General features: G+C 42.5%; 1 protein-coding gene across 2 annotated transcripts; it reads right to left on the bottom strand.

Annotated features, from left to right (window-relative positions):
- Positions 1-257: 257 nt before the first annotated feature.
- Positions 258-18951, bottom strand: rusc1 (RUN and SH3 domain containing 1). 2 transcript variants are annotated; one of them, XM_077527161.1, is made up of 12 exons: positions 18795-18951; positions 13922-17103; positions 10313-11056; positions 8229-8351; positions 8068-8144; positions 6425-6599; positions 6112-6217; positions 5983-6029; positions 4431-4879; positions 4132-4361; positions 3902-4063; positions 258-2523 (listed from the first exon to the last, which is right to left on the bottom strand). In XM_077527161.1, the coding sequence occupies exons 2-12, from the start codon at positions 16974-16976 to the stop codon at positions 2358-2360; spliced, it is 5334 nt and encodes a 1777-aa protein (XP_077383287.1). In that variant the 5' UTR covers positions 16977-17103; positions 18795-18951; the 3' UTR covers positions 258-2357. The 2 variants fall into 2 exon arrangements, with proteins under 2 accessions (XP_077383287.1, XP_077383288.1); XM_077527162.1 differs by lacking the exon at positions 10313-11056.
- Positions 18952-19250: the final 299 nt, after the last annotated feature.

The raw sequence follows: 19250 nt of genomic DNA on the forward strand, positions 1-19250 counted from the left end.
TATCCCCTAATCTACTTTTAGACTCATATTTACATTTCGTCGTTTGAACAGGAGCGGAAAGAAACTTGAGCACAGGACAAGTGTAGTAAAGACAAAACGTTGTTGAACGTTTCCGGTGCTTACCTTTCAAAATAAAATACATTACGCTGTTTGGTTTCACAGTGTAAAGCAAACATTTCGGAAATATCAGATACGGCCGGATGTTAAGAATCGTCCATATTTTGCGTTTAACATTCAGTTAAAATGACACACACACGTTTGGGTCATACTGATTTATTTAGTGTATTTACAAACAAGCTCATGCAGGAAGTGGACAGTGACAGGGACACTATTACTCCGTAATTAATAATAGGGCACAGGGCAAGGCGACGGGCTACATGACACCAGAGAGGAAGGGAGGAAAATGGAGCTGCTACTACTACCTATTGTTACACTCCCACTTGCACACACACTCACTTTACACATGAGTGAAAGTCTAGGATGTGCTTTCCCTGACATGAATACGTACTCTCACACACATCAGAAAACAATGATTCAACTTAAAAAGAGCAATAAATAGTACATCCAATCAATAAAAAGCGTGCAAAAAAATGCATGGCAGTCATTACCTCACATTGGGGTAATGTGAAAATAATAAAACGTGTCAAGTGATGTTCTAGCAAGACTGATTCGTGTTAACTCGTCCATTTGATTTGATGGCAACAACTTCAGTCGTCAGTTATGAGCACCAGTCTAACGTAATGCTACTGTTGCCATGGTGACAGCAATGCTACACGGCCGTTGACACGATAACACAAGTATTCCCTGATAGCTGATTTGTAAGAGAAAAAAATCAAATAAATAAATAAATAAAATATTCCCTCATTGGTATACACGCTCGGGTTTTTGTTTGTTTTTTTTGTTTTAAACGTGAATTACTCCTTCCCTTCTCATCCCTGCTCAGGATACGGAAGGTGAAACCAAACATGGCTGGATGACGCTCTAGCAAATGAAACAACTACAGTGTACGTTTGTACATCAACCCACGTGCAATGCCTTGTCAATTCAGAAAATGAGAATAATCACTAAAATAGATGATGGCAAAGCAAAGTACTGTGTATGAACATACCACTGTCACAAACATGACCACTTTCTACTACCACTGTCGCTAATATTGATGACGAGAGAAGCTTAAACATGGCAGGGTCACGGGTTAAAGGTGGATGCAAAAGCCAACAAACATCATCATCATCATCGCCACATACATGAGAGGGTTTGCTTGCTGCATTCAGTTCAGCTACGGTTCAAACGTGAGCAAAGATTAATGAGCCCATGCTGGGTTGAATCAGTAGGAAATTAGTTAGCCTTAACTGGGTGACAATCATAGATCATATTGTATTTCCCCAAATAGTAGCCATAGGCTGAATTGTAGAGTATACTCAGGATTTATTGGATACAGTAATATTGATACTGCTCCTGTTTGCATGTTCTTTTATGCCAATAAAGCATTACAGTTCAAGACAGCATTTATTTTACCACCTGGAAAATAGGTGCCGTTTATATTTTGTGCATGATGACTGGCAGCCAGTCCAACATGTACCCAAGTTACCCAATGTGGACTAGCACTACGGAAAATGTATGTATGATTATTAATTCAAGTGCGGCGTCTATTTGAGCGGAGGCCACTATTTGAGGAAATGTGGCAAAGACAGTTTGTAAAGCATACGGGAAGGAAGATATTGGATTTCAAACACATTCAACTTGTTTGCGCATGTGTGACGTGACGACCGCTCGAGAACGAATCCACCTGCATATTTATGTTCGCTCTTTGTGTTTAATGCAATATCAATCTCACTTTATATATATATATATATAGCTATACGTATATTTATATGTTTTATATATATTTATGTATATTTATACAGCAGTAAAATGTTCAACATATAGGAACCGGAGGGGGTAAAAGGTGAGTCGGTGGGGTGAAAGGGCAATAATACACACATGTACACACAGCTACAGTTCACTACATGATCACGTATGCAACAGGAGGTTCTGGGACAGTAATCCCAACATGGCCGCCGCCATGCGTGTTGGCCAGATGGCGGCAGCTGATCTGGTAGACCTGCCAGTTGATTAAGTGTCTTTAAATTGACAGCTGCCGTGGATGGCGGACTAACGTGATATTTCACCTAAAGATCATGAAATGATGCCATTTCTCACGCCATACTAGACTCCCTTTATGGTGAAATATCCCTTAAGACTACTGGACCCTTGTGAGAACCTCTCAGTATTTGCCCAATAATATATATATACTTTTTTTTTTTTTTTTTATGTTTTGTTTTCACATCATGAATTCATGGAGTCCAGCTATTGCGGCGTCACATGATGAGCGAGGTGTAGCCAATCGGTACCAGCCCCTCTCGGTCTCCCCGACGACAGCGGATCCAGTCTTGGTCCACGCCCCCCAAGACTACGAGCTCCTCTCCCTTGCAGAAGCTGAGCTCGGGGCCCGCTCCGGCGTGGTCGCATAGTGTTCGCACAGACCTGAGGAGCGGCCCACAGTCAGGAAGGAGGCGCGCAGTGTAAGCCAAACAAACTCGGGCAATGACATCATCCCCCAATAAGTGCCACTTACATTTCATGGGAGGCTATAAAATTGAAGATAAAACATTGGGCTGGGGGAGGCAAGGATTTAGTTTGTGGAGTCAATCAAAAATATTGCAAAATATCCCAAAGTATACAAAGCGCCAGATGGGTCACTGTTTTATGTAAACAAATGTACTCTATTGCAACAGTAAAATGATTCCATGGTTTTAGTGCTGGTGTAATTTTACTGGAAGAAGTTTGATATTGAGCATAAAAGAGTGGTGGACAATATTATGCTCTATTTCTATTTGTTGTTGATTATTTTGACTTTGTTTCAATGTTTGTATTTAAGCAGTAACATATAATTTGCTTTTCCACAGGCCATAATGGAAATTTAAATAATTATTTTATGGCCATCGAGACAAACTTTATCAATTATTCACATGACATTTTAGAGAGGAAGTCGACCCCCACTCCCCCCCACCCCAAAAAAATAAATAAATAAATAAATAAATAAATAAAAAATACAAAATATATATATATATATATATATATATATATATATATATATATATATATAGACAATTATATGTTCTATGCAGCCCCACGAAGTCTAAATACTATATTCTGATTAATATTAGCATTAGTGGAATACGAGTTAAGCAGCAAATTCAAGTGTTTTTTTTTTGTTTTTTGTTTTTTATCAATATCAGAATATTTTGCCACTTGCTGTCGATTGAAAATGACAACTGTGATGTCATCTTCAGTCAACAGAGAGTTGGCCCTAAGATGGATAAAAACAGCTGGATTTTGCTGCATAACTCATATTCCATAAATGTAATTTGAATCAGAATGTCATGTTTAGACTAGTGAGGTCACATTTAAGATATTGTTGTCAAGAAATGTTTAAGGTTCTTCCCCTTTAGGTAATATTTTAACATTCTTAATGGCCAGATGTGTAACATCTAAAAAGAAAGACACTCATTTTTTTCACTACATGTAAGTTCCGGTTTACATTTTTCTCCTATGGTCATTGAGCATGCTCCTTTTTTTTTGGGGAGTGTCATAAAATAAAGACCAAAATGTAAAATAAATAAATAAATAAATAAAGCTGAAATAATAAAGCCTTTGTGCGATTTAAGATGGCTATTCTTCTTCTTCAGTTGAAACTACAATTGCTACATTGTTTCTGCAACGTAATAAAGATTCTCCACTTGTTGATGTTTTGCATGTGTACTAAATGTTTTCAAATTGGCCATTAAAAGTTATTTAAATAATAATAATAATATTATGACTGTATTTGGCTTGGTTGTTAAACCCTGGCATACCAAGGTACCTGTGTGGTTTGTCTGTTGTCTCTGTTGTGTCCGATGCTCTTTCTGACACCGTGTGATTCTCATCCATTGGTTCCGGGGTCTTCCGTAAAACCGGTGCAGAAGTGCTGCTCACCAATCGGGTCAGCGCTGTGACACCAGGGGCCAACCACTGCGAGGGACGTCTGCATGGTTGCATGCACAGATGTGGTTATATCATCCGAGGTACCCAAAACACCTACAATGGACTCACCTGCTTGGTGGCGCGTGACCCACTGGACTATTGGGGCTTTTGGAGGAGGTGGAGCCAAAGAGACGCCCCAGACTCCAGGGCACCTGCGCGACAGGGCTAACTGGGGCCAAGTCGCTTCCTGTCTGGACTTGCTGATCTGGTTGACTGGTCGTCGCCTGGTTGAGCTCAGCCAGATTCTGGCTCAGTCTGCCTCCCCACCGCATCACAGCACCCCACCCCTGTTGGATCACCTGTGATTTGGAAGACAAATGTAAGCTCTAAACAGTCATACATGACTAACATCAACAGGAAGTGAGTACCTGTCCTGCCTGCTGAGCGAGGCTTTCCTCCTCCATGTTTGGCGGCGGTAGTTCGCCGATCCGCTTGTCCTGCACCCAGCGCAGCTGTGGACTTGTGTGGTCCAGAGTGAGTGACCACCCTACGTTATTCGGAGTAGTTTTACCCTCATCAGCTGCCTGATGTGCGGGACCCGAAAAATCCACCTCCGAGAGGCTTTCCATGTATCTGCCGCCTCTGATTTCAGACCGGATGGCCTTTGTCGACAGTCCCGCATCCTGACTGGGGGGACTGCGCACGTGGGGGGCGGGGCCGTGCGGCTCCAAGTGGTGGTGCTGGAAGAGCAGGTCCAGGTTGAAGGTGAGCAGGCTGAGGGGCTGCAGCACCAGGAGCAGCTCATCAAACAGGGACTGGCAGGCGCTCAGCGACAAACGCATGAAGGAGGACGGGCGGTAGTACGCGTCCAACACATCTGTCAATCAACAAAACACACAAATTATTACTCTTTTGCAGACTTATATTATAATATTGACAATATCATCGCTTGGATAAAAAGTAACTTAGAGGACAGCAACAAAATTGCAACTCTGTAACTTAGACGAAGTCCATCGTGCGCAAATAATGTACAAAGTACATAAATAATTTACTATGTTACAGTATTCAGAAGCTGTTTGAAAACTTATGATTTGAAGGGATTCTGGTGTTCTCCAAAAACACAAGGACAAGGAAAAGGACTAACATAAAGCAAAGATATTTCTCTGTTAAAAGTAGTGTTGTTCCGATACCGTCTTTTGCCTCCCGATACCGATTCCGATACCCAGCTTTGCAGTATCGGCCGATGCCGATACCATACCGATACCTAAGGTTGTTTTTTTTCTCAACATGAAAAAGCTGCCCTGCCATTGGTTCCGAGCATTCAAGGGCCATAGGGTATAGGAAAAATCACCACCAGACATTAACAGAAGCCCAGAGGTGTAGATTGAGAAGGAGTTCATGGGTATACATCCTGTATTTATATAGTGCATTTTCCTGGGCAAAAACGGAAGACCCCGCCTTTAATGACTGGGTGGAAAATTTGTCACGTAACAATTTTGATTTTTTTTTTTTTAATTTTTTTTTTTTATGTTTTGTTTGTTTTTTTCTTTTCATGATTTACCGGTAATTGCACTCTGTGAGATTGGGTTTTTGTTTGTTTGTTTTAAGTAAGTTGATTGAGTCAATCAATAAACCAATCAAACAACAAAATAAAACACATTTCTCATTACCTTCATTTAAGTTCAACCACACAAAACAAATGTTTAAAACACTGCAGTTGTAATTAAAGGGGCGGAGCTTACTTTAATTAAATCTTTGCAGAGTTTGTTTACCTCTAACAAAATTAATTCTGTCAAACAACTCCAACACTGACCTCCATTTAAACCAATCAGTGTTAAAATATACACTTTGGGTGTTGAAATCAAATATTTTATTTTCATTCTAACAAATTGTAACACTCCAGTTTTTTCTGTGTATGTCAAAATTATTGCAACAAAACAGCAAACAATACTGTATTAACAAAAATCCAAGGGTACTTACCACTGCTAGAGTGAAGGTGAGACACCCAGAAATCAAGCTGCTTTGAACTAGTTAAAAAAAAAAAAAAAAAAGTGGATTTATAGACCTGAAGAAAGAAATAATTTGTGTCTGTGAACAAGCAGCACTTACTTGAGTAATCCAAGGACGAATGCATTGAAGCGGTGTTTGCTCTGTTTTAACTGAGGCAATTCGCCAACTCGAACTTGTAAATTGAACAGGGCTTGTGTTTTAGGACCTGCATGATTAGGAGAAGTGGATCATAAGAGACAAAAAAAAATAAAAATAAATAAAGTATAAGGAGAGAAACAGTATAACAGTCGTCGTGTGTGAAACAGAAAAGCAGACAAAAGAAGTCAGCTTCCCAGGGAGTACTTCTCGATGAATATACTGTACATCTCTCAATCAAATCTACTGCTTCGATTTCACTAATACATTCTCCGACCTGCCCGTGCTGAAGCCAAGACCAAGCTCCAGGCTGAATTTGGCCTCCTGCCTGCAATCAGGTCACTCTGGTGGGGCTTGAGACCGTCCGTCAGCAGGCTGTGGAGGGCGGGGCAGAGGCACTGCAGCACCAGACGGCCCAGCGATGGATTTACAGTGCTGTCTCCTGATAAGGCCTGGAGATGGGAGGGGAGGAGGAAAATATGTCAGTAAGATGGGAGGAGAAAGCAAGCAAGATACGGCAAATCCGATTCATTTGCTTTGAGATGGAATGCATGCGATAACGTCTAGCTTTGTTGTTTTAATGACCTTTTTTGTACAGCTGCTTTTACACATAAATCACACGAAACAGCCGCATCAGAGCTGTAAAAGAAGAACCTGACCGCTTTTTACAAGGAATGCAGCAAAAGTGAGATATTACTTCAACAGTTTTCACACAACAACACAGCAGTCCAGAAAACACTAGCGTCTGGGGTGGCGCATAAAATACTTCTGTGTCATTTATAACTGCTTTCAATGCAACAGGGCAGCTGCCTTAAGTGTAGCTTTTTAATGAGGATTTATGACCAATGGCATTCAATGAACTGTCATTTATTTTTCATGTACAATTAATACATTTCAAAAGTAATTTTTCTACTTGCTGTCGACTGATGATGACATCACATGTGCTGAGGAAGTATCATGGCTCAGCTTACTGACCCAAACCAGAAAACAGGTGATCCATGGTTGGCCTTTACCTACTTCCGCAGCACAGCTGATGTCATCATCAGTCGATTGCAAGTAGAAAAACTACTTTTTAAAGGTATTAATTGTACATGAAAAATAATTCAAATTCATTTGGGACAAAATATTAACTTTTCACTGCTGAAAATTGTTCAATGAGTCAAGTATCCCTTTAAATATGGTATTCTGGTTGATATTGTATTAGTAGAATATGAGTTAAGCAGCAAAATCCAGCCGTTTTAATCCATCTCAGGGGGCAGCCATTTTGCCACTTGCTGTCGACTGAAGATGACATCACAGTTGCTCAGGTCTCAAGGTAACAACCAATCACAGTTAAGCTTCAGAAAAAGGGTGAGCTGTGATTGGCTGTTGCCTGAGCCCTGAGTAACTGTGATGTCATCATCAGCCGGCAGCAAGTGTCAAAATGGCCGCCCCCTGAGCTCGATAAAAATGGCTGGATTTTGCTTCATAACTCATTCCACAAATGTAATATTAATCAGAATGTCATGTTTAGACTAGTGAGATCACTTATAACATTATTGTCAAGAAATTTTAAAGGTTGACTTCCCGTTTAGATTTTCAGGTATCTGTATGTACTGAACTTTTCTGGCAACTTTTTACTTCCAGCATTTGACAACAGACATCTCCCCTCTCTACTGCAAAAAAAAACAACAAACAAACAAACAAAAATAGCCTTTTTAATTTTTTCAACCTCCATGGATGATAACAAAGTAAAATAAAAATAGAAAGAGAGATATAGTGCAATCATGGTAGAGATCTTGATTGAATTTCAGATCTTGGGGTCTTTTTAAGGAGGATATAACATGGACAGCAGCAAGCACGACAAGTCTAGTATACGAGGGACGATGATATTCCCCATCTCTGGCCTTATTTCATCATCAACACAGAAACGTGACTAACCTTTTGAACCACTGTCCGAGAAGAGCTGAACTGGGCCAAGATAGCTTCCACCGCCACGCTGACCGCGCTGACGAGAGCTGAAGCGGAAACAGTAGCGCACAGTTAAAACAAAAACACATTGCTTTTGTATCACAAACGCACAAATGTGCAAACGCCAATACCTCTCTTTTCCAGCAGGTGCAGAGAGGAGAGGCGGTGTCCCCTCACCGGATGCGGCGCATCGTCGCTCATCCAGGATGCGTCACCTCTCTGCACAGCTCCAGCGAATGACACACTGCGAACAGCTGGCAGTGGCAGCAGTAAAACAAATAAATAAATAAATAAAAAAGAGGGATGACTTAGAGGAATAAAAAACTGATATTAACGAGCGCAAAAGAAGCCATGACGGAGCGAAATATTTGAACTAAACATGTTAGTAGGTGCCATCAGCGATGGGGAGAAGAAGGTAGAAGAAAGCAGATGGTACTACAGATGATTAGAAGAGGGAGTGAGTCATAGCGTAGCATATGAGAGGGAGTTTTATAGTTCTTATATTTTACTGTGTATTAGTTGATATACATTACATTCAACTCAAGCAATCTGATTTCACAAGAATTAGTATCTACTAGTGTGAAAATAAGTAGAGAAATAGTATAAACATGTTTTCCTATATTAACTTATTCTAGCCCTAATCAAACTTTTTTCTAAATCTGAGTTTAGCCTAATATAAAAGGTTCAGTAGGTTTAATTTTATGGTTAAAACTGCAAGGTTTTGGTGGCAAAATACAGTGGGGCCTTACAATTTGGAAACAAATGAACAAGAACCCCAACTTTTGGGAAATTGTACGAAAACATACTGCTCAAAGGTAAACTAATTTGACCTATTGAGCCACAACAATTATTAACTCATGTCTCAAAACACCTGCTGTGAATTCAGCTCCTTGTTGGACAGCATTTAGAGGTCATATTAAGTAAACCTGTATAGGTTACAGAGCATTTTAGGTTTGTCCTAAACAAAGCATCCAAAAGCTGAATATCCCTAACTTTTCATGAGCCGTAAAGTAATGTGTAAATATGAACGTTTAAGGTAACACGTGTTAGCTGCAAAAAGGACAGTAGAAAATTTAAGAAAAAAAAAATAGTAAAATAATGATATTATTACTTCAAATAAGCAAAATTATCTGCCAACAGAATTAAAAAAAAATACTTACATTTACCTGTAAGATTTAGAAAAATAAGTAAATAATACTATTCCCATATCAACCACAGCGGTTTAAAAACAGTATTTTTCTAAAAATAAATAAATAAATACAAAAATTATATTGACTTTTTCCAAGCTGTAATAAATAGAACTGTTTTCTTATAATACATATCTATTTTTTACTCTTGGATAACTTTGCCTGACTGTCAGACAGGGAAGTAACAGGTCACATATTTATTGTCTTTGGTAAGACCCAGGCTGGGATTGAACCCACAACCTCCAAGTGTGAGGGTAGGCACTCTACCACTAAACTACTGAATTTGGATATTGGAATATTGGAAAGATGAGCTTAGTAAATATAACAAAACACGCACTTTTGTCTGATTGTTTTCATACTTGTAATTTTTCCATTTATCTTATTTCTCGATTATGCAAAATCTTAAAATAAGAAAATTCCTCTTCTGAAACCCCAGTTCAGGGCCTTTGATGTTGGTTAATTGTCATCTTGAAATGTGGAAAATGCTAGTTTTAAGTCTCACGGTGAACACTCAAGGTTAAGACTGCTTGATCAAATAAGATAATTAAGTAAAAAGCATCTAAAAATAAGCACAATGATCTTGTCTGACAATTTCATTTTAAGTAAAAATAACTTGTCAAAGCAAAATAAGCAAATTTAGGTTAATTTTAAGAAATTATATCTTAGTTAAGATTTTGTTTTTTTTTGCAAAATCCCCATCTTTTTTTCTCGGCTGACAAAAGTCGCCTTGCCTGTGTTGGTTTAAACACAACCCTGCAACAATTTAAGAGTTTAAAAGAACAGACGAGTCACACAAGGACAGATGGACAGAAAAGGGACACAGAGTGACAAGAATCTAATCTGACAGAAGCAGATGTCACCCCACGCAAGCCTATTTTCACAGCTATGAAAGGACGAGTAGCATGAGACGACGTATTGAATTGATATCCTTTAACATTGATTTCTGGTTTCAATCATGACACAGTGGGGATTAAAGACAATACAGTCAAGTGAGACAAAAGGTGGAAGAAGAGAAAGAGAGATCTTACTGGCCACGCGCGGCTGTCGAGAAGCCTGGTAGAGTTTTGGGGGCAGAGGGGGAGCACAGAGGGAAGTTGTGGGATACAGGTGAGGGTAGTAGAGGGGGGTGGCGAGGGAGGGGAGAGTGTGCGAGCGGGGAAAAAGGGGCGAGGTGAGGCCGGAGCCCGCCGCGCCGGGAGGGAACCCTCCCGAGCGCTGGGGAGGCGAGAGGGCTCCGATGGGGGAAAGGCGAGGAGGGGAGCCCCCGTGCAGTGGGCAATGCTTGGAGCGGTGCAGGTAATAGGTGGGCAGAGGGGGCAGCTCTTTGGACGTCCTGGTGCTGTTAGCGTTACGGTCTGTTTGTTTTTTTGGACCACATGGGTGCCTCATCATGACATCTAAGTTTTTATATGGGGTGGTGCAATCAGGAGCATCCGCAGCACGGATGTCTGCAACGCTCCGCTTGTCACTGCAGTAGAGAGAGTCCAAATTACACTGAGAGCCCAACGTGTCATCAATTCTGCTACCTCTGGAAAATTGCTTTGCTGTATTTTGCTTTAATTCCTTCCCACGGTTGGGAGAAACAAAATCAGCCCTGGATTGGTTGCGAAACGCAGCATCAGCATGAGCCCACTGCGGGTCTGAGGACTCTCGGCCGACGTGGGCGTGCGGCCTGGAATTTATATGGAAGTGGCCGTGTTGATAGGAAGTAGGGGCAGCGTGGAGGAAGTAGGGCTGGGGAGGCTGGGTAAGGCACAGTGGGGGTGAGGAAACTGCTTATTGGAGAGGTTCGGTAGGCATAAGCAGAGGAATGCGGAAGCGGCGTGGACAAACAATGGCGATAGAATGGGATTGGAAAGGTAAGAAGTTAAAAAAAATGGTAAACAAACGGGAAGGAGAGAGATGTAGAGAATGTTAGTGTCTGTTGAGAGAAAAATGCACACTTATGAGGGTATCACAGCAAAAAAGACATACTACTGTACATCATTTCAACAGTTACAGTGATCATGAAAGCAGCACATTTGCATTGTAGCAGTCTGAACAAGCAAGAGATGACACAAAAAAAAGGGTGAATTAGACCATGTGGCAAAAATAAAGCTACAACTTTCATATTTTGCTCTTACAGGAAAAAAAATCCTTGGAACTTATAAACAATTTAATCTTCATGTTGTTTTAAACAGTTTAATTAAGATATATCCAATCATCTCATTACCTGCTCTTTCCCCATGTACAGGTACTTGCATTTAAATTTCCTTCAACCCTATGCCACCATCACTCACAAGCTGAGTCACCCAGATAAAAATGTTCTCGAGTCTCTTCTGCTTTTATAACAGGATCGTCCCTTTGGAGCACTTGTGAATGGCGACAGAATGTAACCATTTAATTCTACTCAATAACTAGCGGTATTAAAAATAAAAAACTAGAAGTTCAACAGTATCGCATCCACTCCGTTTGCAACTAAACACCGCTAAACACGCAAAACTTCCTGTTTTCGGGACAAGGTTGTCAGTAATTGGTTGACCTTCTAAGCCCTGCCTCTTAAAATCTCTTAAAGGTGTACACACTTAAAAATAATTTAGAGGCTGCAAAATGAGCAGTAAATTCATTACATTCTCGGTTTAAATAGCTCAGTAATGGTAGATATCACTGCTCTAACTGTTAGAATTATTGAACTGAATTGCAGTAAACCTTGTTTTATCACCACAAGCTTTATAGTTTCTATTTAGCTTCGAGCAGCTCTGCTGAGATAAGTAACCTGACCCAAGTTATCTGTCACTCTGGTGAGAGGGAGGCAGGATTCATGGGAAGATATTTCCCCGATTAAAAAAAAAAGAAAAAAAAAAGATGGATTTAAAAATCACCAAAAAAGACAGCAAACCAGCTAACACAAATTATATATTTAAAAGAGAGTTTAAAGAAATCTGGCGAGCTCAATAGAAGACTTCCTACCTTCTCCCTTGCTTGGCCGGGAGAGGCAATGAATAATTGAATGAGGCAGTGATGACATCACACTGATAACCAGGAACACTGGCTGGAGACTTTCCAACCTTCTCCTCATATTACCTCCAGTACCATCTCCCTTCCACACACACAGTCATCCCTCACAGTTTGTCCCTCATTATTCTACTTTAAGCATTGTGCATCATGCCATTTTGTGACTATGACTCATGCATGCTCATCCTCCATCTTGCCACTCCTATTCTCTCTACTGTGTCCATAACTGTTACTTGAAATTGTGTTCCACTGTTTTATTATCAGTGCATTCCCAAGTTAGTTAATAAGCTGATGTTCTCCATCACGATAAACATGAGTCACAAAATGAGGTACCATGCAAATTTGGACCATGTGGAATTCATTAAGTCAGCTGGAGTGAAATTATTGTTTTGTTTTGCTCGATGCCTTACAGTCCAGCGATCTTGGGTCAAAATCTCAGCTCACGCCCTACTGTGTGTAGTTCACAGGTTCCCTCACATCCCCAAAAAGAATGTTAGGTTAATTTAATATGTTAAACTGAGTTTTTTAACCCACAACCTTAGAACTGTGATGTAGATGTGCTAACTACACTGCCTCCTCTAATGTTTTATTTAAATATTCTACCAATTCTGACACCAAAGCCCCTCTAAATGTGTCTTTGAGGACTGTGCTTTGCACATCGTGAACAGAAAATGGCCTCATCTTGAACAGGATAAGTGGTGCTGAAAATTGATGAATGAATAACTGTTCCCATGAAATTGGAAGCATGAAATGCTCTAAAATGTCTTGTTAAGATGAAGAATTATGATTCAAAGATGAATAAAACGTTCTTGTCCAACTCCTGATTGATTAATTGCTGAGAAAGTCTGGATACTTTTGTCTATACAGGGGGTCATCAGTTTACGATGGAGGCCTGTTCTTACTGTAGTGACTATACCTGAATTGGTGCATAGGTTGGAACGTGTTGTTTAATACTACTAATACATTAGCATAGGTAAAAATAATTACAGTAAATGTATGAAGTACAATTCATTCTATGAAATGTCTTTCCAGGCCGTATATATAAAACAGCTACAGGAGTCAAAATTAGTGTGTTATTTTTGATTTAATTAATTAATTAATGCCACCTCCATGTCAAAATTTAGCAGTAATAATTTTAATAATAATGCATATATTTGTAGAGACTGGGGTCAATTTGTATTTTACAATTTTAAAATTGTGCAGAATTTAACAAGTTACTTGATGTTAATAGATCGCTCTTAATATGAAAAGAAAAATGCACTGAGCTGTCACCAACGTCTTACAAATCCAATTATGCCATCTAGTGGCAGAAAAACTACTTCAACACAAATCAATATCACACTTTTTAATTACATTTTATGTAAATATGTCAGCCATATTTCTATTAGTTTAACATTTTTTCCAACGTTTATGTTAACAAGAGTATGTAAACTTAAAAAAAATATTTTGTTGTACATTTTATTGTACATTTAGAACGGATATAAAATTAGCAATTAATCATGAGTTATTAAGATTAAAGTCATGCGATTAATTATGATTTTTATTTTTTTTTTTAAATGTAATCGCCTCACATCCCTAAAAGCAATCAAATGAAAAAAATGAAAGCACATCAATAACTGTATATCATGAAAATGGCTTCTCACCAGTGGTTCTTGACTCAAGCGTCCTTCCTCCATCGGCCTGTCCTCGCACCTCCGCCTCCTCGTCTTCCCGCCTCTCCTTGTCCTCCTTCCTCACCACATCTTCGCGCTCCCACTCTCTGCCGGTCGTCCACAGGCTGCTGTCGCTGAGCGAGCAGCCCAACTTGTCACCTCTTCCGCTCTCCTCGTCCGCCCTCTGCAGCATCTCCTTCAGCGCCGCCATGGAGGTGAGTGCTGGGGGCGGCTGCATGAACAGTGCCTGGGCCTGAGAGGTGTACTCCCACTGGCTGCCTCCACTGCCCTCTTTCTCCCGCCTCCACTTCAGGTTGTACAGTATGTCGGGGTCCGGGGTGATGACTGTGGGGTCGGGGTCCGGGTCGGTGATCACCTTCGTCGTAGGGGCGCCGCTTTTGTTGCGGTAACGCAGCTCTTTGAAGCTGGTGACCTTAGGAACTGGGGAGTTCTTCTTTGCCGCTTCCACGTGTGATTTTCTTAATGGGGTGGACTGTGGTGGAATGTCGGCCTCGGGTGTGAACGCTATGAGCCAATCAAAGCGGTCAGGACGTGCGGAGTTAGCGAGGAGGGTGCTGACTCTAAGGGGCGGCACGCTTGGTGGGATTGGGGGTAAGGGCCGAGGTGGAGGAGGAGGGGGAGGTGAATCTAGTGCCTCATAATGGTTTTTCGCTTTAGTGTCCTGCATGTGACTTAACGCGGTGCTGTAGTAAGTGTCTGATGTTTGAATGCTACTCTTCTTCCGTCTTCGAGCTATCTCCGAGAAAGATGTGGTTCTCTGGGCCTCTTTGCCCACCTCTGTCTTCCCCTCCCTTGGAATATCTGCCCTTCCATCCGCAGCTGACTTACCCCTGCTAGTACACCTGTCTTCTGCCACTATTTCATGATCACATTCCCTGTAATCTTCTTGTAGCCTAAACCCCCCATCTTCCTCCTCTAACACTCCGACGCAGTCGCCGAGTTCTGGGCTCAGTTTGAGGAGCTCAGCCTGGGTCAACCCTGCGAGCATCAGCAGTTTGCGGATCTCCACATCCAGAGCGTGGAATGAGGGCGGAGGAGGTAGTGCAGGTGGCGGTGGTGGGGGTATACTTGGAGGGGGTAGGGAGGAAGATATAACCGGTGGAGGAGGCAAAGGTGGTGGGCGTGTAGTAGGAGGTGGTAAGGACAGAGGTGTCTTTTCCTGTTCCGCTTGAAGGGCGGCGAGGCGTTGAGCCTCCTTCCTGGCCAGGTGTCTCCTCCGAGGTGGAGGAATGGGAGGAGTTGGGGTGGGGATGGATGGCGCGGAGGTGGTGTAAAGAGTAAGGTACTGAACGGGTTTGGAGGCGGGGAGGGGAGGGATTGACGGCGGAGATGGGGGCAAAGTTTTCTCGCGGCGAAAGGTGGTGAATGTGGGAGAGGAGGAGTTGGGCGAGAAGGTGGACAAGGTGGGAGAGGTGGACACGGCCATGGAGGTGGTCTCCCTGCTGATGTTGATGTAGGTGTGGAGGTCAGAGTTGACGCTGGCATGACGGGCCGGAGGCTTCGGTGGCCGAGGAGGCGGCTCGGCGGGGGAAGGGGTGAGGGAGTTCGGAGCGTGAGGATCGTCGTTGTCCGACGGAGCGGTCAGATCCACGCCGGCGTCTGAAAACTCCTGCGATTCTCCCATGAATCCGCCGCCGCTTTTGTACAGCTTCCAGCCCGTGTCGACGTTGCCCATTTCATCCATCACGTCGGAGAGGTCCTGCTCCTCCAGATCGCCGAGATCAAACCCCTTCTCGTGGAGTCGGGCAATGTAGGCCAGTTTGATTTCCCGGTTGACCTTCTCCAAACGATCCAAGTGGTCCAAGCGATCTCTCAAGACATCCCAATTCTGCTCGCCCTCCAAATCCCAACGAGCCACTTGGATCACCTGACTGAAACGTTCCATTTTCCCAAACTCTCCCACTGATTCTAGGAAGTCGAGCAAACCCAGCTTGGTCACTTCGGGATCTTCTTTGACTCCCAAGTAGTCTGGAGAAGGGGTGTCCAGGGCTGAGGGGTAGCCCTCATCTGGGGATGAAATGGGGGTGCGTGACGTCAAAGTGAAGGGAATGCGACTGATCGGTAAGGAAGGGAGTGATCGCGCAGGTGGCTGACATTGCGGAGAAGACGCTGTGATTGACACAGATTGAGGATCTTGGTATTGGGGAGTGTATTGATCTGCACAGTCAGACTCCAGATCCGAGCAGGAGCTAATGGAAGTGGAAGAAGAGGAGGTGGAGGAGGAGAGCGAGAACTCCAGCAGGGAGGGAGGACAGTCACAGCACGAGGGCACCAGGGTGTCGTCATCGTCCTCGTCATCTCGGTCACCGTCATCATCGTCCTCATCATCAATATCGATGTCTCCGCTGCTGCTCTCGTCGTCCTCTTCTTCGGATTTAACATCTTTCTTCTCATCCAGATCGTGTTTTTCTAATATGTCTTCATTGGCGGCGGGTTGAGGAGGAGGCTCCGCCTTCGCTTCAGAGGGGAATCGAGGATGATCCTTGGCCACCGTCCCGTTTTTCCTCTGGGGCGCAACTACCGGGGGCGGAGGAGGAAGCTGCAGTTGGTGCCTGAGAGAAACGGTGTTGTTGTTGTTGTGGTTATGATTGAACATGCTGTTGTTATCCTGCGGCGAGCGGCCATCACAGCACAAGCACGGCAGGCTCGGCTCGTTGCAGTTGGGGTCGAGCGGGAGAACGGAAGGAGCTGGAGGAAGAGGAGGCGAGATTTTGGTCGCCACCGCCACCGCTGTGCGTACACTCTTGGGTTTGGGCTTAGTTGATTTAAAAGGGGCGGAGATCGGTTTTTGTGCACCAAACCTGCTTTGGCTGAGCGGCACTCGAGGCTGTGCCGCTGGCCTGGTCCTGGGGGGAGCGACAGGAGCTTTAGTCACCCGTCTGGGGGAGGACGATGTGATGGTGTTCTTGTTTTTATCCTCCTTTTGAGCACCGCGAGACTTCGGTCCGGCGTAGGTCGTGGTCCGCCTGCTGACATCAAAACGCCGCAGCTTTCCGGGTTGAGTGGAGCAGCCGGAGGATTGCATTCTGATAGTTGGATTCTTTTTTTTTTTTTTTAAGATGAGATATTTTTGGTTTTATCGTAACAAACGCTGCGGCAAGCCAAATTATGATGTGGCGTGACGATCACATGTTGGAAGGAGTTCCTAGGCCCTGAAACATCAAAGGAAACACACAGTGAATATTGATGATGTGCAATATATGACTTTTTTGCATCACTCTTTTGAAGTTTAAAGCGATCATCTAGAGCAGCGGTGGGCTACTTCCAGCTTGTGAGTCATATATGGCCTGCAAGAGCATTAAATCCAGCATGCCATGTAATTTTAAAAATAAATAAAAGCTGAGAGTAACTATTATAAATATGTTTTTTGTTTTTGTTTACTGTGATTGTCTGGCCACCAATCCACAGTGTACCCAGCCTCTCGTCCAAAGTCAACTGGGTTCAGCTCCCTCGGCCCTCATGAGGACAAGCACTAGATGAAATATCAAATGGATGAATTTGTTTGATCATATTTTTGCTTACATTTAATATAGCACTTGGAAGGTTAACGCTGTTATTTATCATTTCGGGGGGAAATTGTTTATACTGAGAGCTATTTCTAAATGTTTTGGTAATGAAGCTAAAATCAAGTAAGTAATTTGGGGCCCTCCATCTTAATGCTACAAATGCAAAATGTTACTTTCTTTCATTTTTGAAATGTTCCATCCATCCACGGCTGTGCTTATGAGTTTATATGCCCTAAAGGCATGTAAAATTATGAGCACAACCGTACATGTACAAAAGCTAAACATCGCTAAAGGTCATAAAATCCCAAATTCAAATGCACATCTCTACTCCCTGAAAATATTAAAACAATTACCACAGTATTTGGGATTTTATGGCATTAAGACTTGTGCTACAAATAATACTTCACTTTAACACCTATAGACTTTTTAGAGTCTCCAATGAATCTAACTTGCAGGTTTTTGGAATGTAGAAATCACCTGAGAATATGACATAAAAAATATGGTATGGAATAATTAAGAAAATAACAAAAATATATTTTACATGCCATATATAAAAAAAGGTAAAACACTAAACAATTGATTGACTAGACAATTTACAGTTCATGATAAAGCTTGTAAGTTTAAAGTAATCCTTATTAAAATTAAATTACAATCCAATTTGTACCCTAATACTAATAATGACACTTATCATGGGCATCATCTGTTCGGCCTGCTCACTGCTGTTGTTTTCTGTCTCTAATGAATAGGAATCTTTTTTTTTTTCTTTGAAAGAAAGAAAAGAAAAGCACATCATCCCTTAAAGCTACGAAGAGCTGATTTAAGTGGAGCATGAAATAATCAGGCAGCAGCAGTGAGGCTGCATGAGAGGAAGGCTATTGCTCATTGCTGCACTGTGCCCTTTCACGTCACTGGAATATAAATCACACACACATCTCATTCTTGATTGTCATGTCGAAGAAGAAAAAAAAGAGCTGCTTGGAAAATAGGACGTGGTGACATGTAATTTGACTCTGCTGTGTACAGTATTGAGCCTGCATTTATTGATCCTATAGACATGATGGAGACTGGGAGGAGGAAGAGGATGGAGGGAGGTGGGGTACCATCCGCATCGCCCTAATATGAAAGCCCATCCGCTTGTATTGTGCATATATTCCAACTACCGTGTCAAATAATGGTATGCTATTTACATTATGACCTAAATATGATGTCAAGCGATTGTTTTAAAGCGATAGCTATTATACGTGAGAGTGGGAGGAGCCAACCTGCCGACCATCGTGATATTTCACATGCACTTGTATACAAACAACATAATAAAGATGATATAGCTGAGGACTCACCTCTAGGCACAAGGCGTCCATCTCGGGCGTTCCAGTCCGTGTCGGAGTGGCTCTTCTCCCGGACGTGAAGAGCGTCAGAGGCTCCCGATCCTCTCGCGAGCGTAAAGACTCCGCGGACCGCTACGACCGAAAGAGGCTGCGAGGAAGGAGGGAGGGCGGTCGGTCACGTGGTCGGCACAGCTCTCCCCATTGTGTCACGTGACTCCCGCAAGGGCGTAGCGGTCCGTGGAGACTCGGCACCAGCACCGACCATCACCACCCTTGCCAGACGCTGACCGCACCCCTTTACTTGCCTTGTCACAACATCTCATTCATCTGGTTCTATTTGAGATAAATGCTTTCTAACTAACCCCTTTAGCTGTCATTACAACGACTTAGATCGTGTTAATATTTAATTTGAAGGAGCAGGTTCATTTTAGGGTACAGTGGACCTAGTGGTAACCACGTCTGCCTCAC

This window comes from Festucalex cinctus, chromosome 7 (genome assembly GCF_051991245.1).
Source record: "Festucalex cinctus isolate MCC-2025b chromosome 7, RoL_Fcin_1.0, whole genome shotgun sequence".
NCBI classification, from domain to species: domain Eukaryota; kingdom Metazoa; phylum Chordata; class Actinopteri; order Syngnathiformes; family Syngnathidae; genus Festucalex; species Festucalex cinctus.